Source organism: Antechinus flavipes, chromosome 1 (assembly GCF_016432865.1).
Source record: "Antechinus flavipes isolate AdamAnt ecotype Samford, QLD, Australia chromosome 1, AdamAnt_v2, whole genome shotgun sequence".
NCBI lineage: Eukaryota > Metazoa > Chordata > Mammalia > Dasyuromorphia > Dasyuridae > Antechinus > Antechinus flavipes.
The window spans coordinates 552,240,168-552,262,858 of record NC_067398.1 but is presented as its reverse complement, the minus strand read 5'-3'; the positions used below and the strand labels follow the sequence as shown (position 1 = coordinate 552,262,858).

At 36.6% G+C, this 22,691-nt stretch overlaps 1 protein-coding gene across 1 annotated transcript; it reads left to right on the top strand.

The window, feature by feature from the left end:
- Window positions 1–1,459: 1,459 nt before the first annotated feature.
- Window positions 1,460–10,477, top strand: EDN1 (endothelin 1). Its single transcript, XM_051970683.1, has 5 exons — window positions 1,460–3,181; window positions 4,806–4,971; window positions 6,693–6,851; window positions 7,023–7,133; window positions 9,228–10,477. The coding sequence occupies exons 1-5, from the start codon at window positions 3,118–3,120 to the stop codon at window positions 9,367–9,369; spliced, it is 642 nt and encodes a 213-aa protein (XP_051826643.1). The 5' UTR covers window positions 1,460–3,117; the 3' UTR covers window positions 9,370–10,477.
- Window positions 10,478–22,691: the final 12,214 nt, after the last annotated feature.

Genomic DNA, 22,691 nt, shown 5'->3' with positions numbered 1-22,691 from the left:
TTTGTTGCTGTTTTAAATCTGAGTAACTGCAGGCAAATCTAATTTCTCTGGGCTGTTTGCTCCATTCTAGTTCGCAATCATTTGATACCATGAGCCATGGAGGCAAAGTACTATTGCTGTTCAGAGAAACACTTTTAGTGGAAAGAGTGTTAGATTCTGACACTAGCCATGAGACCTTGAACATGACACTTTTCTGAGCTTCATTTATCTCATGTGTAAAATTAGAGATTTAGACTTAATAATTTTGGAAGTTCTTGCCAGTTCTAATTCTATGATCCTTGATATCAATACTTAATACCACCCACCTCTAAGCCTTGTTGCTTGGGAAATTCCTTTGGAGACTTTAAAACACTATAAAAATTTGAGTACAGAAAAACTTTGTGGTATGCTCTCTCATTTTGTGATGGGGTTGGAGAGAGCAAGAGCTCAAGCCTGAATGAAGCTGAAGATTTTTCCAGTTTGTCTATTTAGTGGAGGGTGTGTGTGTGTGTGTGTGTGTGTGTGTGTGTGTGTGTGTGTGTGTGTAATTTTCTGTTAGGTTTTATAGTTTTTTCTATGAGGCTATCCTACTTTATCCATTTGGTCATTAAAAAAAAAATTCAAGATAGATCTTTCTTACTTTTGTAATTCTGCAAAAGGCAGAGGTCAAATAAATAGCAAGAATGGTTCCCTCATGTCTATGAATTCAAGTAATAGGAGCCAATTCCACAGTTTGAATGTCTTTGAAAACTTCTTTTTATCCTAAGATCTAGTATTGTAAGTTGTTTTTAAGTCGGATCTGGTGACCAGATCCACTATCCTCTTCCTCCCCACCCTTCTCTTTTCTTCCTCCTCCTCCACTTCTTCCTTCTCCTCTTCCTCCTCCACTTCTTCCCCCTCCCCTTTTTCCTCCTCTTTCTAATCCCTGATTTACTGAGGTGGCAGTAGGATTTAATCTCCTCAATATTTAAGAGAAAAAAGTTCCAATGCAAAACAAATGATCTTGCTATTGCTTGTACCTCCTACTGAAACTATTGAAATAAAGGGAGCTCTTTCATGGAGACTCCCCAAGAGCCCAATGACAGCCCAAAAGACTGGTTTATTTCTGGCTCCATTACTTCCAAGAAGAGGGAACAATTTTCTCCTTTGGCTTCTAGTGGTAGAGAATTTTTTTTTTCTAGAAGAGAAAAATGAGGGGGAATAGGGTTGTTGAATCCCATTCTGCTGCTTAAAATTGGGAAGTGATGAGCCACACAAGCCACAAAATAAATAAAAGATTAAATTCTTGGAAGTAATGTCCAATAGAAGGATTTTTCATTTTGGGATAGGGAGAAGATTCTGGGTTTATAATAACCAGCCTTGGCAACCTGCTCTGTGTGAAAGTGCCTGGACCTAATATCTCATTAATTACCATGTGCTTAAACAAGCTAATTGAAACATGTCTTGGTATTGAAAGGGATGTTAGAAGTAGTTTAGTTCCATCCTTTTATTGTATAGACAGAGAAACTGAGGCTCAAGAAGTTATTAAAGTGGCAGAGTTGGGAAATGAATGAAACTGAATTGGAGGCTTCCAACTCCAAACTGTAGTCCTCTTCCCCTTATAACATATTGCATTTTAAGCTAGTTTCTTCTCAGGGTTAAAGGCTAGTAAAGGCAAGTATTAATTTCTTAAAGTGTTTAGCATTGTATCCTTTCTAAAGTCTTTGACATCTGTATCTACTATATATCACAGGCAATTGATCAAGGTAATAGTTGTGAAATCCTTTGAAAAGTTGAAAGTTTTGTTCAAATGTGAATTGTCTCGTTCCTCTGCTCAGGCATGGAAATTTTTTGTCTTTTCTTTCAACTCCCCCCCCCCCCAAAAAAAAAAAAAAAAAAAAAAAAAACAACCTCCCTCCTCATCTACCTGTGCCAAAAAGAAATTAAGAAATGCCCTGGTTGGAATAATCATAGCCCTGCAGGAATATTTCTTTGATCTTCTTCTGCCCTCCTCAATACTTTCTGTCATTCTGAATTCAATACTTCTACCTTCTTTCCAATAAAGTAACAGTTCTTTTTGTTCTTCATATCACACTATGATTTTCACCCCGACCATATTCCTAATCATCTAAATGACTTCCTCATTTACTGATATTGAAATGATGTATAAAATTATTTAAGAAAATCTTTCCCTTCTTACCACTTTCAATAACCTCCCTCTCCCAACATTTCTTATAACGCAAAAAAAAAAAAAAAAAATTAAAGATGGGGATAGGCTGAAGAAATGGAGAGGATGAGGGAATTATATTGACATTGCCATTGAAAGGATAAAAAAAAAAATTATTCCCATTCCCCCTATAATTTGGTTTGGGGCAAAGAGGAGTAAAGATAGTGAAAGTCTTTCCTTGTTTGCCTAAATGTTCTAAAAATCAGGAAAGACAAAAAAAGGGGGTGGGGGAAACTAATAACAATTAAAAAAAAGCTTCACATAACAATACAATCCATTTAAACTGTGGCTCATACTTTTCATACCAATGTCATGACTTTTTTTTTTTTTTAATTCCCTAGTCTGATTCTTGAACTCTGGAGCTGGCAGCGTTGTGAAGGGGAAGTAGAATCTGACACTGCACCAGCAGGTTTACCAAAGGTCTCTAATGGGTATTTTCTTTTTCTTAGCCCTGCCCCTGAATTGTCAGACGGCGTCTGCCTCTCTGAAGTTTGCAGTGATTTCCTTTCCAGCCTGGCCTTATCTTGGTCCGCACGTTGCTGCCTCTTGGTGACTAATAACACAATAACATTGTCTCAGGATAGAAAAAAAAAAAAAAAGTCTGAGCTGTTTACTCGCTCTATGGGGGTTCAGTATAAAAAGGAGGCAGAGTGCTGTCCAAGCCAGATTGGCTTCTGCATGAGCACTGGAAGTCACTGAAAAGATCGTCAGGTTTCTAGTACAGCTCACTGGACGATCGCGGAATTTCCAGACCTTTTGGATTGCCCTCTCTCCCGGCAGAGGCAGAAGTTTCTCTCTCTCTCTCTCTTTGGACACCAACATTGAAGAAAAAAACTTTGGGGGTCCGAATATCAGCAGTAGTTCAGGGTTAAACTGAAGTTGTTTTTGTGTGTTTTAATTTGAGCTTAGTTGGCAGAGGAGGTATTTTCAGAATGGATTATTTCCAGATGATTTTCTCCCTGCTGTTTGTGGTTTTCCAAGGAGCTCCAGACACAGGTAGGCATGCTGGCTTGTAAGCTTCTGAGTATTAATGACTTAATTATCCACTTAATGTTTTTCTTGCTTGTCTCCCTCCATGTATCCTTACTATTGTGGCTCATTAATCAGATGTCTGGGAATTATTGTCTATAGCTACCAAATCTTGGAGTGAAAAATAATAAATAAGTTATATATGTGCAGAATATGACAATATATTAGTTGGGTTTATTGTTTGCAAAGGAGTGTTGCTGAACTTGTCTTTAGCATTAAAGAACATTCAAATACTAGATAAAATTGAAACATAGTACATATGTGTAATATGCACATTAACACACCAAAGTTTAATATTACCACCGCGTAGTATTACTGCTGACACTAGCATGTCAGCATGTATGATATTAGAGAGAGTGTTTCAACTTGAAGCTATGGAATTTTGTTCAAGTCTGACTCAGTGAGCACATGAGCAGAAACATCACCTAGAGTATAGTCTGTTGAATAAACCCCCCTAGGTGGTTTCAGGGTGAAAGCAGATGCTTTCTTCCAATCTTGTCATTATTGACTTTAGATTTTCTTCTGGCAGGTTCTTGGCACTGGGTACAACATGAGCTTTATTCACAGTTTTATTCACTTGTCTTGGGAGAGAGATAGGATAAATCTAGGTTACCTGAAGATTTAAGATTGTGAGTGTGTACTTGTATGCATGTTTGGTTTGCTGTCTATGTGATCCAGACCAGAGGGAGTGGATGACAAGGAATTAAAATCTTGACATGCATGTGTCTGATCATTGGAAATCTGCTGGGCAAGTCAGTTTCTGTAGCCAAAAGCCATCTAAAGAGCAAGCAAGGAGAGAAAATGCTTCAGGAGGTGACAGAAGGGTCTAGATACACACCTAAGAAGCCACACTTAGGACCAGGTTTCTTTTTCTTTCTTTCTTTTCTTTCTTTCTTTTTTTTAAGCACAGAAGTTTAGGAATGCTGATCAGATCTTCAAAACTTCTCTTGAGTTTAGCCTAAGGTCAGCAGTCCCATAAGACTTTTTAACACTTTTCTGAAATCTCTGCTATGGAGCTTATGTCTCCTCTCTTCCAAAATGCTTCTTCTTTCACCTCCAAATCTCTAACTGTATTAGAGAAGAAAGCAGATTTCAGGTAAAGTGAAAGATAACCATGATTGCTTTATAAAAATTGGTGTCAGTAGGTCCCTAAAAGCTGTATAACAAAAGTAATTTGAATTACTTGCTGTGTAGAGGAATTAGGATATGAAGGGAAGTACATGGGAATACAAAGTACACTTTCTTAAAAATTAGGAACAATTTAAAGGTCATTAGCCTAAACCCAAATTAACAACAGGAAAAGTTTCTCAGATCACTAAAAGGCTTCATAAAATAGCTCCTTACAACATTTGTTTTCCCATATTTCTGATAGTGCCTTTAGGCGCTGATAAGGCTAGCATGGATAAAGGCAAAGCAAAGCATTTAGGTTAAGGATGAAAGAAAAAAAAAGTTCATTTCATGTACTTCCCCCTGAAATCCAAGCAGTGTATTTCACTCAAATCAGCTAGATATTAGTTGAATTCTAAAATACTATGTATTTCTAACTCTACGGTGAATCTGAATCCCATTCTCCCCTTTATCTTTCTCTTAGCTTTTGGTACTGAGCTCAGCACAGAAGCCCAAGCTGGTGTGGTCAATCCACCTCCCAGTTCACCCTGGCGCCCTCGACGCTCTAAACGCTGCTCTTGCTCGTCCTTGTTGGATAAAGAATGTGTGTACTTCTGCCACCTGGACATCATTTGGATCAACACTCCCGAGTAAGTCTCTAGAGGGCATTGTAACTCTAGTCATTCATTCTAGCCCTAGTTGAAACTTTACTGTCTTTTACTTGTTAAGTTTCTAGAGGTTGACACATCTGAAGGGATTTAATGCTTTTCCTGGGACATTATTCTTCCATTAAAAAACAAAATAAGAACATAAGGCAGTCTAGGCCATGGGCTCCACCTACTTATTAGTTGGATAGATAGTTGTATAATACATATAGGACTCTGTGGCAAAATTTAAAGATAAGCTACTTTATGTTAGTGCCTTAGAAAGAAATTCTCCAAGTTATTATACTAACTGAGGTTTGAGAAATTAGTTTTCAGAACTGAATTTGGTAGATTCAATCTGTTTTGTAGGCATGATTAACCCTTGTAAGAATACTAATGATCATTAAAAATTATATAAAATCATAGCATTCTACTTGTAAAGAGAGCCAGGACCATCATCCAAGATCCAGGATCATCCATCTAGAATTGGCCAAGGCCTCAGAAGCTTTTTAATCCAATTCCCTCATTTTACAGCTGAGGAAAATGGGCCAGTGAGTACACTAGTAGTTAGGGATTTGAACCAGGCTCTCTGCCTCCAAAATTAAAGGTTCTTTCCACTTTATTACTACTCCTGAGACCAAGAACTTAAAAAGTGCTTTTTCAATGGCCATGCATTATGGAACAGCTGGGTGGTGCAAGGGACAGAACTCGGACTTTAGAGGCAGAAAGACTTGAGTGCAGATTCAACCTTAGACAACTAAGTCATTAACTCTGTTTGCCTCACTTTCCTCATCTGTGAAATGAGCTGGAGAAGAAAATGGCAAATCACTTTTGTATTTTTACTAAGAAAGCCCCAAAAAGGTTTATGAAGAGTTGAACAAGACTAAAAATGACTAAACAACACAATGACTGCATTGAATAAGAGTTAGAATCTGGGTGTCCTGTCTCTCAGCTCTGAACTCTTTCCATCTAGAAAAAAACTATTTTAAAAGAATATATACATTCCCTCCTTATTTGCTATAAGCAAAAATGAATATAATGTCTACAATGCCCTAGTTTGGCTGAGGGATGACAAGAAAAACCTAATAAGCATTACCTGAGTAAAGGGATAGTTCTTAAGGATAGGGTTTCATCTCTCAGGTGAAACTCAAAATGGATACATTGGAAGCTATTAGATATTCTGCTTACTAGGATCATCTCATAGAGATATTTAATACCAATATCCTGGCAGGAACTTCTCACATAGGGATATAATTCAGGCAGAGTTGTAGAGCTTCCTTTTCTGGTAAGAGTTTGTTTTATACAGTCTGAAGTCTGAAGTTGATGAGGGTCTATAATCCCATGTGTTGTGCTTCATAGAAGTCCAAGGCAGGGACAAAAAGATCAGTGTAGAACATTAGCAGAGTAAGAAAATGTGAAACAGACACCAGAGCTACTTATGTGCTGACTTTTAATAATTTTGGATTAAAAAAAAATACCACTTATGGAAAGAAGAATTTTAACCTCATTAAGTGCTGTATTATATTAGGATCAGTAGAATAATTGTCCACATTGTACACTTTCTGAGCTAGCAGCTGGCATGCCCCTCAAGGTCCAACCTTTAGTATTAGTAACTTTATGCTACCAAAATTATTAGGTCAGATGAGCTCTTTGTATTACTTAAGATCATGACATTTTGAGGGCAATCAATTGTGTTAATATCCCCTTTTTTCTTCTTTTAAACCTAGGCACACAGTTCCATATGGACTTGGAAGCCCTTCTCGATCCAAACGATCCCTAGAAGATTCACTTCTTACCAAGTCAGCAGACTCCAGGAAGAGATGCCAATGTACCAGCCAAAAAGACAAGAAATGCTGGGTCTTTTGCCAAGCAGGAAAGGAACTCTGGTGAGTAAAAACACCTTTCACTTTTAGTCAGCTTTGTAGACACCCAAACCTCTCCACAATCCAATATTACAATTCTGGCCATGGAAAAAAGGTATTTATTGCATTGAAACAGCTTCAGAGGGTCAGAGTTGACAGTGCAATTGCTTTAATTTTTTTCTTTCTCTCTTTCAGGGCCCAAAATACTCTGAAGAAATCCTGGATTGAAGCAAAAGGAAAAGACTGTATTGATGATGGACTGAAGTGTGTGCACCAAGAGCTTGTGAACAAGAAAAAAATGAGAAGGTGAGAGGATGTTCATTAACACAGAAAAAGTCCTTTCCTCAAAGATCAAAAGAACATCTTTATGTTCTTTTATGACCCTTCTTAATTGAAGAAATCTGTGCTTGGTAACCAATATAGGGCAAAGGAATCATCTTGACATTTAATTTTGGGATGATGAATATAAATGTAAGCTGCTGCCCACTTCATGGCACGTTTGTGGCTATGGGAAACACTTGTAGTCACTTCTCAGTTTTACTACTGAGTTCCCTGTGAGGAAACTTGCTGGTTTCCCTGAAGGGGAAAAAATATATATATATATATATAATATATATAATATATATATATATATATGTATGTATGTATGTATGTATATATTTTAAGAGAGAGAGTCCGTTTTTATTGTCATATGTATTTAGGTTTTTCAAAGGGAGGCAGTTATCATATGCCCATCCATGAGGAAAATAAAGTCATTAGGCAGGGTTGGTAAGATTTGGAACATACTGTTTTGTGGGGGTGGGGCTGGGTAAGGTAGGGTGTGGAGTTAGTAAGGAGGAGGGAGTTGTTTTTGTTTTTAAATAAGACTATTTGGCAGATAACCAATGTCAATCCAAACTAAGTCTGCTCACTTTCCCCCTCCCCCTCCCTTCTTTAGTCTTGACCTAGAGTGGAGGAAAGATTTAAATCAGCCAGCCCCATTAAAATGACATCAGAATCCGTTAACATGATGAAATTTCCAAACTCCTCACATTGGGTTTCATGTACCCTGGAGAAGAAACCTGCACTTTAGATCTGTCATATGTTCTACATTTCCCTATTAGGGTCAAAGTGAATTTTTCCTGGAAATTAAGTATCAAAAAGTTCTATGGTCAGAGTGTACTGAGCCCCAGCCAGAAGTCAGGATTTCTGATCTGTTTACTAACTTCTTGTTGCCTTTTACTAGTAACTTAACCCCTATTATTTTAGTCTTTCAGTTTATTTAAAATAAGACTAGTCATACCTTGCCCAGAATTAAGTGAACCACAATTTGCAAAATGATTCGAAAGACTTAAACTCTCTAGGTCTCAGTTTCCTCAATTGTAAAATGAGGGACTTGGACTGGACCACTTCTCATGTTCTTTATGATTCCAATACTAAATCCTACCAATTACTAACCTTCATTGGATCAATCTGAAGTAAACTAGCCTTGTAAAGTAACATGTACATAGTTCTTTAAGTCTTTAAAACCCTTACACAAGGTAGTGTTGCAATTGTTATCCCCATTTTATAGATGAAAAAATTGAGACTTGTCAGAGATCAGTGCAATTGCTTAGAGTAATGGAGCTAATAAGTGTATAATGTGAATTAAAATGTACACAAGTCTTTCCCCAAACCCAGCACAATTCATTATGCTACACTGACCCATAAATAGCTCTCCACTCTTAACCCTGCTCCATAAAATATTAGACATGCAAAATTTTTTCTTTGACACAATCTGCTCTAGTCTTACCTAGACACAGTCCTTTTTCCCGTTCCTGTCAGCTACTTCCTTCTATTGCATTCTATTCCTTTCACTGCAAAGACTAGTTCCCTTCTGAAGATAAACTGGGCAGCTAGATGGCGCAGAGGACCAGCCCGGGAGTCAGGAGGACCTGAGTTCAAATTTGATCTCAGACATTTAACACTTGTTAATGTAGCTAAATGTAGCATTGAGTCACACAGTGATTGGGCAAGTCACTTAACCCCAATTGTCTCAGGGAGAAAAAAAAAGATAAATTGAATTTTCCATTGAAAAAAGTCCTGTGAAAATATGAACAAAAGAGACAAAGAATCATGTTGTTTCCTTTAAAACCCATATTTAATTCCTATTAGATTTACTAGATTTTCTCATACTTAATTTCCCTTAGTTTTTTTTTTTTCCTGTTCTGATCATAACATAGATCCTATTTTAATAGACACTTTCAGAATTTTTCCTTATTTTGTTGGGGAGGTGGTAGGTTTCTACTCTAATTTAGTGGTGAAAAGAGCTCAAGCATGAGATTGTGATTGATTTTTGTCTTCATGATGATTTGATGTATTTCCTTGATCTTGATTTAGTTGTGAGCTTTGTTAACAAAATTTATTTTTTTGTTTTAACAGGTTGGAGGCCATTAGTAATAGCATCAAAGCATCCTTTCATCTTGCAAAGCAGAGAGCTGAGCTTCACAAAGCAAAGAGGGTAACTCACAACCGTGCACATCAAACGCAAAGCATTTGGGACAGTCTGAAGACAACATCTTAGTTAAGCGATCTCTGTGGTTCATCTTCATGTACTCTGGCTGGCAAAGCATGGCAGCATCTCCCCTGCTTTGGCCTTTCTTTATTCCAGATTGGCAAGGGACTGTGGATCCTTGTTCCAAACATTCCAAGAAAGGTAGAGGAGTTCCTAAAATCTGTCTTCATCTGCTTCCATTAGCAATGAAAAGCTTTGCTCCTCCTCATCCAGGAATGTAAATGGATGGCTGACTGGGGGCCAATCTGGGAGAAAACAAAGAATAAGTAATACATTAATTAGTGATACATCTGTCAGGAGGAGGAGAGGAGACAACACATTTGGATGGAGCTTCTGAAGAGAGGGTCCGAAGGGGAGTGTGTGTCTGACTCAAATGTCTGGCAGATTTCAGGGAGAAACTCCAAAGCTCCATGAGAAGATTTTGCAAGGAATGCATAAATTGGAAACACATGCCATGGAGAGACACCCAAGTTAGAAATCAAAGATAATCTTTTTCAATTCATAAAAATGCAAAACTGAAAGAAACTGTACTACTGTATATCAGGATGTGTTTCATGAATACGCGTCTACCTCACCTGTATTGCACTCCTGCAGAAGTATTTCATCACCTTATTTTGCCTTTACTCATTGCTCCCTGCTTTCCTTTCCCTCACCCTTTCCCAAATAAAACCTATTCTCTGGCCTCTTAGAAGTCCAGTTTGAGCAATAGTAGACATCACATTTTGGTGATGATCTACTCCATTTGATGCATATGAGAAAAGGTCACTGAACCAGGTAGCTGATACCCTGAATCTCCTCTTTATTGTAAAAGTGCTGATAAAGAGTTTGTGAAAAATGCTAAAAGGTGAAAATTGGGTATATGTTAGAGCAGCAAAATCATTTACCTTATTGGAACTGGTTAATGGAGGTTGAATTAAATTTTGTGATGTACTTATTTTTTTATAGATATTTATATTCAAACAATTTATTCCTTATATTTACCATGTTAAATATATGTTGGGGCAGGCCATATTGGTCTATGCATGGTTTATGTATTTCTGAATGAAATTGAAATTGAGAAATGCTTTTTGCCTGTCAAGGTAATTGACCTTAGAAATAAATATTTTTCCCTATTCTACTGGTTTGATGTTATTGCTTTGTAATTCCCACAAACAGGTAAAGCTTATGAAGAGGATATAAACCTTTTGCTCCTACTGTGACTAGATCCTGTAACTTTTCTAGGGAACTAACAGTTTTAAGAATATTTTAGATTTTTTTGGCTCTTCAGTAAGTGTCTTGGTCTATCTAATGAAGAAAGACTGTGAAGAGATCCTATCAAAATGAAGGCACAAGCTACAATAGTTCTTATCATCTCTCCACTCACCCTCCCTACCCACCCATCCCAGATAATAGATGGCATTTAATAGCTCTGTATTTTCCACTCATCTTTAATAAGCAAAAACAGAATGTGTGTGTGTGTGTGTACATAAAAAAGGAATTGGTGGAAGAATTCTATCATCAAATGGAAGAGGGAGCAACAAAAATGACTTCTTAAAGAGATGGCACTTGAGTCTTGAAGGAAGCTAGAGGTTGCAAGGGATGGAGATTTAGAGGGAGAGCAATACCAGTCCATTTATACTATGAAAAAGAGGTGGAATAAAGTGGTGGGGTATGTAAAAAGATGTAATCATTCTAAAATCAAATTGTGAAGGGAATTAGATGCCAACAAAATTTACATTTTATCCTTAAGGCAAAGGGAAGATTCTTGTTGGGGAAGGGGAGTGGACTGTGCTTTAGCACTATTAGGTTAGCAGCTATGTGGAAGATGAATTAGAAAGGAGAAAGCTAGATAGAGAAAGACCAATTAGAAGACCACTACAATAGTCCAGGTAAGTGAGACGTGATTAGGACCTGGAATAAGATGCTGTTGAATGAGGAGAGATATTGATGAACTTGAATCAACAATTAATGGATTGACTATAGGGTGTGATTTGGAATGGAGACCTCCTACTCTGGGAGCTTGGGTGACTAGAAGATTGATGATGTCTTTGACAGAAATAGCAAAATTAGAAAGAAGGATAAGTTTAAAAGGATAGAAAATGAATTCTCTTTTAGATATGTTGTGTGTAAGATTTCTATGGGACACCCAGAAATAGATGTCTATCAGGCAGTTGGAAACACAGGATTAAAGCTTAGGAGGGAGATAAGAGCTAGATAGGTAACTTTCTAAGACATCTGCAGAGATGATAGTTAAACCTTAGGAGCTATCACTATTTTCTTCTTCCTTCAATTCAATTATTTACACTTAGTTCTTTTTTTTTTATTTCTGGGAAATGTATCAAGAAGATACAACACTACACATGTAGTATTGCTTATTGTTATAATAAACATATTGCACCCAATATTTAACAAATTCTGTGAAAAAAATTATTAAAGGTATAGTTTAGAGAGAGATTGTTGCAAACAATATGGATCATAAGTGAATCCCTGCTAACTTATGGTGATATGTATGCTCTGGCTAGGGTGTAGCTGAGTCTGTACCTTACTTATTTCTGATTGATTCCACATGTGCTTGAACTTTTGCTGATTAGATATATATCTAATACTTAAAATTGCTAATGCTTAAAACTGTATTGGGGCACTTTACCTTTGCTCTTTCCTCTTAGGAGCCTATCTCATCATTTCTCATCATTAGAACCATGCACATAATCCAAATTGAGTTCAGTCCTGGAGAAGTATGATGCTTTGAAAGAAAAGGCAGGGTTTTTTTTTTTTTTTTTAATAATTTGGGTTTATTATCTTCTCACCCTTTTGCCCAGAGAAAAATTACTTAAAGCTTCAATTTCATCTTGTGTCTAGGGTGTCCCAGTTAAAACAAATAAGTATGGTATTCAATCTACAATATAATTCAGATTTAGGACTGGTATTAATTTTCTACATACAAAATTTAAATTTGACCCAAAAGCTTCTCACAAGCAAACATTGAGAAAAGCTAGTTGAAAAGCACTGGTCAGGGCAGCGAGTTGGAGTACTGGATAGAGCAGCAGCCCTGAAGTCAGGAACACCTTAATTCAAATCTGGTCTCAGACACTTAACACTTCCTGGCTGTGTGACCCTGGGCAAGTCACTTAATTCCAATTGCCTCAGTAAAAAGAAAAGCACTGGTAACAACTACTGTTATTCTCTGCTTAGAGGTTGACAACTAAAAGCTAAAAAATCAGGAGCTCGTGAATAAATATTTTACATTTCATGTCAGTTCTGCATTGATCTCCTCAAGACAGATAGCTTCTGGAAAAGGAATAGATTCCTCTTCTCAATGATAATTATTTTCTCGAAGAGTGATGGAGTTGTTGTTAGAACTGAGTTCTCATGTGCAGTCATCATTCACTCAGATTCCCTCAATTCTACAAACTCACAAGATTGTCTCCAAGCTAGGACATTCCCTCCTACCCCCAATTTTAAACATTTTTTAACTTGAAATTTTGAGTTCCAAATTCAATTCCTTCTTTTTTTTCTTCCCCTCCCTTCTCCCTGAGATGGTTAGCAAACAGATATAGATTATATATGTGTAATTATGTAAAACATTTCTATATTAGTAATTTTACATAAGAAGACTCAAATAAAAGAAAGAACGAAAGTGAACAATAGCATGCTTTGGAATGTTTCCAATTAATATCAGTTCTTTCTTTGTAGGCAAATAATTTGCTTTATCATTAGTCCTTTGAATTGTCTTGGATCATTGTATTGCTGAGTATAGTTAAGTTATTCACAATTCTTCACTGAACAACATTGTTTTTACTGTAAACAAATGTTCTCCTACTTCTGTTCACTTCACTATGTATCAGTTCATGCAAGTTTTTATAAGTTTTTCTGAAATCATCCTGCTTGCAAGATATTCCATTTTTTAAAGATCCACTGAATGCTCAGCTCTTTTTTCTCAGAGGTCAATAAGGGGGTTGTTTCATCATCTCCAAATCCTTTGAATCTTTAATCACTGAGTATACATGACTGATCAAGGAGTTCATCATCACCAGAATGATCAAATGCTATGCTGGCACACAAATTCAGCTGGAATATGGAGGGAAAACTCTGTGCATGCTCTAAGAGTATGTGTTTATCCAGATCACCCCAGACTGAATCTCAGAGACTTAGGTACCTTTATCATTTTGGTTCCCCCCCGTCCCCCAAATGGCAATCGTGAAGTAGATACTCTTAGTCTTAAACAACATCATTAGTTTTAGAGGTTGAAGATGCTGGGTTTTCCCAAGCAGTAGTTCTTCTCTGGATCAGTTTTTTTAGAGATAACTGCCACCAGATAAATACTACAGATGAAAACAGTTAACTAAAAACCTTGATTTTGAATGAATTGTGGTGAAGAGTTAAGGTGGAAATGAATACTTTTCATCAGTCCCTTAAGTCTCCTGGGAGTCTTTACATCTTGGCAGAGCATAATGGAAGTTATAATTTACTGTTTTGTATTTTAAGTGTTTGTTGATGTGAGGTTATTTGTCTTTTGTGTTTTAAGCACTTCTTTGTGATGGAAGAAATAGATGTCCTACATATGAAGTACCTTTCTAAGAGGGACTTTATTAGTTTCTTTTGGGGATTAATAAGCTGCTTTTAAAACTGTTGATTCCATATTTATTCCTCCAACTTAATTCAGAATTCATTGCAATCTGACTTCTGTTCCCAGCATACTGAAACTGTTCTTCCCAAAGTCATCAATGATTTCTTTATCATTAAACCCAATGAGTTTTATCAATTCTTGCCCTTCTTGACTGTAGCATTTGGCACTTTTGACTACTCCCTCCTTTTGCATACTCTCTCTTCCCTGGGTTCCTGTGGCACTACTCTGTTGTTTTAAAATTTGGGAACAATTCTCTTCTATCCCTTATTTCTCATTTAGGATACATTCCCCGATGTATGGGTATGTCCCAAGGCTCTAAGCTTGGTTCTTTCTTCTCTTTTTTCTTTACTCTCTTCTTGATGATTTCATCAATTTTCATTGATTAATTTTACTTCTAAGGGGATGACTCCCATATCTAAGGATCTGGCACTTTATGTCTATTCTGAGCTCCATTCTCCCACTTCCAATTGAATGATGGACATTTTTATCTGGATGTCCCACAATCATTTCAGACTGAACATAAATAGATAAGGATGATTGTGATGATAGATAGAAGGATGGAAATTTTATTAAATATAATTACTATACACCAGACATTGTCCTAAGTACTGAAAATACAAATAGAAGTAAACAAGAGATTCTTTGTCCTTAAGGAGGTTTCATTTTAATGAAGAGAGAGTAAGACAATAAAGACAATCTGGAAAGGGAAGGAGTATGGAATAGCAAGATGTTATAGAGACAATTGGCTCCCAGTAAGATGAGAAGAAAGTGCATTTATTAGGCAGAGTCTATAGTTTCCAAAAGCCGTAGCTGTCAGAAGCACAGAGACCACTGTCTCATTTTCAAAACAGAACTAATTTCCTTTCCTGTAATCCTAACCCTCTCTCAAACTTCCATATTTCTATTGAGGCAGATCTGTTCTTCCAGTCACTTACATTATCCTCATCAACTCAGGAATTGTCCTCATCACTTCCCTCTAATTCATTTCCCATATCCAGACAATCACCAAATTTTATTGATTCCACCTTCTCAACATCTCTTATATCTGGTCATATTTTCTACTCACAATATAACCACTCTAGTGCAGACCCTCATTACTTCTCTTTTGGACTATTGCAATAGCCGTGGATTAGTCTCCCTGTTTCCAATCCCTCTCATTTTAAGCCCCTCCTTCACATAGGTACCAAGTTTATATTCCCAGAACACAAACCTTTCCACCCGATCAAGCAACTTCAGAGGATCCCCATTTATGAGTAAAATACAAATCCTTTTTTCCTCATTTAAAGCTCTCACAATCCAATTCCAACACATCTTTCCAGCCTGATTATATTTTTCTCCTTTTCATATACTCAATGCTTAAGTCAAGCTGTCTACTAGAAGTTCTTTACATATAACATAGCATTTCTTCTCTTGGTATTAAGCTGTCTTTATTCCTCCCTCCTACCTCTTAGAATTTCTAACTTCCTTCAAGATGGAGTTTAACTGCCACTACCTTTGGTTCATACTTTGTGTCCCTCTACTATTAGGGTAATTCTAGTGTAGGATGAAGTACAAAGTTCAGAGGTAAAATAGTATGAATGAGAAACATAATATTGTAACTTAGGAGAGCAAATCAGAGAAATTCTAGGTAATGTCTATATGGAAGGGCATATATCAAGGGCATGAACATGGCCTTGAAGTCAGAAGAAAGAATTCTTGATTGGAGGTAGAATGCAGATTTTTTTTTTTTTTTAATTAGGGTTTTACTATGATGAGTCCCAAGTCCTATCAGGAATCCAGTGTCTAGTTTCTGGGTTGGTAGGATATTGGGTATTTCCTAAGAGGACTTAAGGGGAGGTGTGCTCTTCTATAAATGCTTTTTTGACAATTTATAAGGTAGGTGGGGTGTCTTGGTCTTGCTGGCCATCAGGGAGGCTTATTGTTATTTGTCCTTTGTTTTTCAAGGGGACCAATAACACCATGGGGTAATGTCTTGACTTGTGGATGAATTGGATTTGGGTGAGGCAGAGTTATACAGAATCATCAGCCTCCTTCACTGTTCCAGAGACATTAAAGTCCAGTCATAAAATTAAAGTCAAGATAACTGGCGATAGATTAGGATGCAGTGGATAATCTATGTTTTTGATATCTAACCAACTTCTAACCAGCTTCTTCAGACTTCAAGCTACTTCATCTGCTTTCACGGTCATTGGAACAAATTGTCCTCATCTGCCTATTCTTCTAAGGGAATGTTTTGGGGGATATGTCCCCCTAAATCACTGATGGGATTGAAAGGCTTGCTGGTTACATTCAATCTGGTTTAAACTATCTGCTAGATGGCTCTACTATAGCTTCTTGAAGCCACAGATGAGACTTGCTTAATTCCGGTAGTAGTGGTTACCATGCATTTATTTTGTGAATATCTTGTCTTTATTTATATGTGGCCTTCTATATTCCCTGGAAGAATGTAAACTCCTATGAAGGCAGGAACTGTTTCATTTTTGTATATCTCAGAGATCGTGTTGGTTTGGTTAAAGACCATCACAATAAAGTGAATATCAAAATAAAGTAAGTCACATGAAGTTTTTGGTTTCCCAGTAAAATAAAAGTTATATTTACACTATACTATAAATGTTAAATGTGCAATAATATAATATCTTTAAAAATGTACACACCTTAATTAAAAGTACTTTTATTGCTAAAAAAAAAAAAGCTAACCTTCATCTGAGCCTTCAGGGAGAAAGAATTTTTTGTTGGTAGAAGGTCTCGCCTCACTGTTGATGGCTTCTGACTAAACAGAGTGGTGGTAGCTGAAAATTAGAGTGGCTATGGCCATTTCTTAAAATATCATTGATGTTTATCAAACAGATTGACTCTTCTTTCCACTTGTACATTCACAGGCCATGGTGGTATTATCAATTGGCCTAATTTCAATATTGGAATAGGGATGATGAAGAAAAGAAGAGAGATGGAAAATGTCTGGTTGATGGAACAGCTGGAACACATATAACATTTATCAAGTAAATTTATATCTTATATGAGGATGGTTTGTGATACCCCAAAACAATTATAATAGTAACATCAAAGATCACTGATCTCAGATTACCCTAACAGATGTGATAATAATGAAAAAAGTTTGATATATTGTGAAAATGACCGAAATGTGATACAGAGACATGATGTAAGCACGTGCTTTTTGAAAAATGGTGCCCACAAAGTTGTTTATTGAAGAATTGCTGCAGACCCTTGTAAGAAAGGCAATAACAGTGAAGCACAATAAAACAAGGTATACCTGTGTTTGTATCCTCAGCATTTAGAAAAATACCTGGCATACAGTACATGATTAGTAAGTGTCTGTTGATTGAGAAAATCAGAGACTTATTGGAACATTGGAATAAGGGTGATAAGAATTTGTTTTATCTGTCCATCCCTGAATTCCAATCATCTTCTTTCTTTAGTTTGTAGGCAGAAGTCAAGATAGAAAATAATGACTTTTGTTTTTATAAGGTTTTTCAGTTTTCAAAGCACATAAAATACAGTCTCATTTTATTTTTTACCTTGCCTTATGAACTAGGTAGAGTATCAAATTTTCCCTTTTACAAACATAGATTTGCAAGCTCAGAAACATTGAAATGCCCCATTTAGCCATAGAAGGAACAACAGTGGTATTTTAACCTAATGCCAGATCTCTTTCTACTACACTAGATCTCGCCTGTTTTTCAGGTAGTATGAGGAGTAATGGAATAATCATGTTGGTCCTTGAATTCTGAAGCTGGGGAGGGGAACAATACTGCAATTAGGGTGGGCTCAGTACTATTTAAGCCCAGGTATATGGACCAAGCCAAAATGCAGGATAAATCCTGAGAATACTGCTCATCCTGGCACAGTTCTGCAAGCTGTTTTTAGCATAGACTCTTTTTTCCCCCCAACTAGCTTCCATCAAGCAAAGCTTTGATCTTGGTGTTCCAAATGGAGCAGCCCCAAAGGGACTACTGTTGCTTCACTAACTACTAGGGGATTTGGTGACCTTTGTCAGGTGGATGAGGACCCCCAGTAATTAAAGGCCTTCCATTTCTCCAGGGATTGGCCTCCATTGTAAGGAAAAAAAAAAAAAAAACAACAAAACAAAACAGTTGGCAGTTGTCTTTAACCCTCTTTATGGCTTAACTGAAACACAAGCCCAGGCTGTTGTGCTTAGCTAAAGTTCCCACAAGAGCTCTCTCTTGGTAACAGTAGGAAGTCACACATAAAATGCCCAAAGAGTCATTCATTTGGAAGCTCAAACCTCCCTCCCACCTCATTGAGATGAGATAAGGAAGCCACTGGGCAAGCTGTTGATTCACCAAATCAGAGAATCTTAGAGTCTGCAGAGCCATTAAAGGTCATCTAATCCAATTCCCTTTTATTACAAATGAGGAAACTGAGGCCCAATCGATAAGTTAAGTGACTTTTCCAAAATTACACAGCTAGTTAGGGCAGGCTGGATACAGAACAGCTGTTTTATCCTGGGACATCTGTCAATCAGGGTTAGAATAAGGAAAATCAAGATTTTTTAAATGGAAGTGCTTGATGGGGAAAAATGGAAAAACCCGTCTTTGTTGAAACTTCATCTATTTTTCTTTATAACACTGCTAACTTTGAAAGTTATGCAAATTCCAGTTTGGCTGCCAAATGCAAAACCTTTCAAGGTTCAGTCTGCCTGTTATAGGGAAGAAGCCTGGAGAGGGGCAGACATTCCACAGCTCTGGATAAGTGGATTTCTATAGACTGACAGAAAGAAAATGGGATTTTTTTCCTCCCAGAGAATTTAATTACCAAACACGCTGAGATCATGAGAGAATAGAGGGTGGTTTTTGTTTGTTTGTTTGTTTTGTTTTCGTGGGAACCTCTCTGAGTCTCCCTAAAATGAGGAGTTTGTTCTGAGATCCTTTAAAGATCCTTCTAATATTGAATCTATAACCTTATGCTTTTGAAATGCAGAAGCAAGGTCATATAATTTTAATTTTTATATTTACAAAAATAAGGTGATCATGTGCTCAAGGTCTCAAATGTTTCAGGGCACATGAGTTAAGAGAATTGAGAAGGAAATCTAATACAAATTTCAAAAATTGTTTCTCTTTTCTCCCTCTTTTAGATTCAGTCTTCACAGATTACAGTGTCTGAAGTTCAAGGAATCCTACTTCAGAAGAGATTTATGTTCTCTTAGCCTAGAGATATTTATACTTCCCATAGCATTGCCACATTGATTGTGGATTTGATCCTTTCCCCAAAATCTTCAAGATAGGTCACGCTGATATTATTATTCCCATTTGGGAGTTGAGGTAGAGCTGCAGACTTTTTGAAGCTTGCTAGGAGGTTGATATTTCATATCTCTACTTTTTAGCATTTTGTCTCTCTGTTGCACTTGAAGGTGCTCTATAGAATTACTTGGCTCCTTTAGGAAGGAGGCCCCCAGCTGCTGGCAATATCATACTAATTTTGGTGATTGTGTATGTATCTATATAAGATGTGTAGGTTTTGTATCTGCTCACATGGGCTCTTTAAATGTGGCTTGTGGAATGATCCTGACAGCTTTTAAAAAGTAGATTTTTATTCTTGCCTAAAGGGGAACAGGAAAAGAGATTATGACATCAGCCACCCTGGACATTTCAGATAGTAAAAGACACTAGAATAAAAAAAGTATTTTTCTGCTCCCTTAAATGTTGCAAGTCTGAGGGTATGATTCCTTTTTAGATTCAATCTGCTTTCCTGGTCATTGACCCCTAAAGGGGAAGGGATAATCCCAAGCTTACACGTGTAGACTTTTCCCCATCAAATTGTAGCTATACAAAAGACCACCATAAATAGTAAATAGCAAGTAAATTTTTCTGAGATAGCAAACAGAAATCAGAGAAATTATACAGAGCAGAATCTACCAGAAAATGAATAGAGTGAATTAGTTCTTTCACCAGGAATTATTATCCCAGATCAGCCAAAAGAGAACTCCTGATCTCACCCAAAGGAAATTACTCAAAGTCTGGAGGGAGGCAAACTGCATCCAGGGACATATTGAAGTGTTGGCTCCTCTACAAGTCTACTGATACCCCAAATCTTTTTTCCTTTCTCTACAGGTCTCTCCCAACAAAGAATCTGGGACCATGTGAGTCTTTTTTGAAGAAAGAATAAAGATTATTGTTTTTCCTCTCCAAAATTCTCATGCCAACCCCACCCCTCTTGTAGGCCTGCAGCAAGTAATTGTTATCTCCACCAGTTTATAATTATTTTTAAGTAGCAGTATGTAAACATACCAAATTATACCTATATATGTATGTATTGTCTTCTCCAGCTAGATTATGGGGTCTTTGAAAACAGGAACTCTTTTTACTTTTTCTTTATATCCTTAGTACCTAATACAATGTTTAACACACAGTAGACACTTAATAAATGCTCAGTGATTGATTGATTGATCCTGTTTTCCACCTAATACCAGGACTCTTGAGAAGAATGTCAATTTTTCTTTGATTCTCTGAGAACTCCCTTTCTACTTCTCAGTTTTGTCCTTTAGTAGGTGTCAGCTGCCTATCTTAGTCAATGAAAGATGTGTGGTCAGTATAGGTTTATCCAATCAGAAATTTATCTTGAGTTCCAAATCCTGGTGAGAATCTGCCCTCTTTGTATTTCATTTTTTTAAATGTATCCCATAATGCAGACAACTACTCAAGCTTGACAGATGTCAACAGATTTTTTTTTGTTGTTCATAACCAAAAAAAAGAAAAGAAAATCAGTTATGTGTCAGCACAATTACTACAGTAAATGCACCCGCAGTTTTTCTTAAACAGTGTTTAACTAGTCTACAGGCATACTCAAAGCCAGCAATTTCCAAATACAGTTTGAGTCCTTAGACTTGAACTCCCTATCAGCCATCCCTACTAGAAGAGAGCAGCTATTTCCCAATGTTGTTCCAATAATAGTCTTCAAGAGGATGAATGTTCAGATAATTGAAAGAACTTGGCATTTTGGGTCATTCATCTGCCTCATGCTCCTTATTAGTGGGAGCTATTAGCATTTTAGACATTCATTCCTCCTTAGAATAGATTTTTGGCTCTTGATACATTCTAGACTTTGCTAGCTCCTAAAACTACCACTTTTTTTAGCTCATAATTTTCATCTAAATAAGCAAGTGAAAGAATATAGGTCTTCAATGGAAAGGATCAGTCTGTTCAGTGGCCAAGAAGAAACATATATAAATACCTCAGAACTATTATTCTATGTTCCTCCCTTCATATACTAGAATAACCTCAGGGTTATGGAATTTCATCTCTGTCTCTTTGGCTCTCAAAGACTGACTATTCTCTTCTCCTTCACATACTTCTTTGTTACAGCAAGAGAAAGTGGAGAATATACTATGTCTACTTTCTTGTGTATGAAATTATCCATGATTATGATCAATATGGATTTACAATTGACAGAAAAGCTCCAACTAAATTTATTTATTAATATTTTAAAATTCAATTTTATTTTTTAGTTGCAAATTATCTCCTTTTCTTCTCCTCCCTCACCCAAAGAGAATACAAGAAAACAAAATCATTACATATTTATAATCATGCAAAACAAATTCCTACATTAACCATATTCAAAAGAAAGAATATCCAACTAAATTTATACCAGTTTTACTTTAGTACTATACAACATGTTACTGACTTGAAAACATACAATATATCTGCATATATTGTGAAATGTTTCTGACAGTCCTGGCAAGCCCTCCCCCCCCAAAAAAAAAAAAAAAAACCTATAGAGAAATGAAACTGGACATAATAAAAGAAGGGGAAATTGATCCTGACCATTGGGTCCCTATTATGTCTCTATGACACTCCTACCAAAGTTAGCACATCTGGGTTCTGATACTTTCATCATTGCTATTTCTTCCTCTGAATGTTTCGATGTCCTCATTGTTCAGTATTGTAACAGTACCTTCCACCCTTGACCATAATTGAAACACCAGGAATATTTTGCTCTCAATAAACCTGCCACTCCTATATTAGGGCAGATCTGAACTGGTCCCTTTGGCTTTGAATGCCTCAAGCAAGTGTTTTTGCTATCCCATCCTTGACAGGGAATTGGAAGTTTTGGAACTAGTAACTAATAAGTGATTATAGGTTAGATGCTAAGACTTCGTCTTATCAACCTGGATTTTCTTGTATCTCCATCTCTATTTTTCCCTTTGAATGTTTTATTGAGTTAAAAATCTCACAGGAGTATTAGAACATACAACTTTCTATTATTATCTTATCTATCTATACTAGAATAACATCATGGTTATGAAATTTCATCCCTCTCAAAGACTGACTATTCTCTTCTCCTTCAAAGATTCCTTTGTTACAGCAAGAGAAAGCAGGGAATATACCATGTCTATTTTCTTGCATATGCAATTATCCATGATCATGATCAATATGGATTAACAATTGACAGGAAAAAAACCCAAGTAAATTTATAATACCAGTTCCACTTTAATACTGAACAATATGTTACAGACATGAAAACATGCAATATATCTGCATATATTATAAATGTTCCTGACAGCCCTTCAAAGATAGATTTATATTCTTGCCCATTTATATATACATGAACACATACAAATATATGTATATATTCGCATACATTCTTTTCATCCTATGTACACTCTACTAGAAATGACTATATGTTTTGATTTTTTTTTCATTACACTTACAACAATGCTTTATATATAGTACATACTTGACTTTATTAG

Excerpts from the sequence above, each read along its gene's own strand:
- EDN1 (XM_051970683.1), top strand. The coding sequence starts at position 3,118 with ATGGATTATTTCCAGATGATTTTCTCCCTGCTGTTTGTGGTTTTCCAA. Across the intron at positions 3,182-4,805 it reads CCAAGGAGCTCCAGACACAG|CTTTTGGTACTGAGCTCAGC; the intron begins GTAGGCATGCTG and ends TCTTTCTCTTAG. Across the intron at positions 7,134-9,227 it reads AACAAGAAAAAAATGAGAAG|GTTGGAGGCCATTAGTAATA; the intron begins GTGAGAGGATGT and ends TTGTTTTAACAG.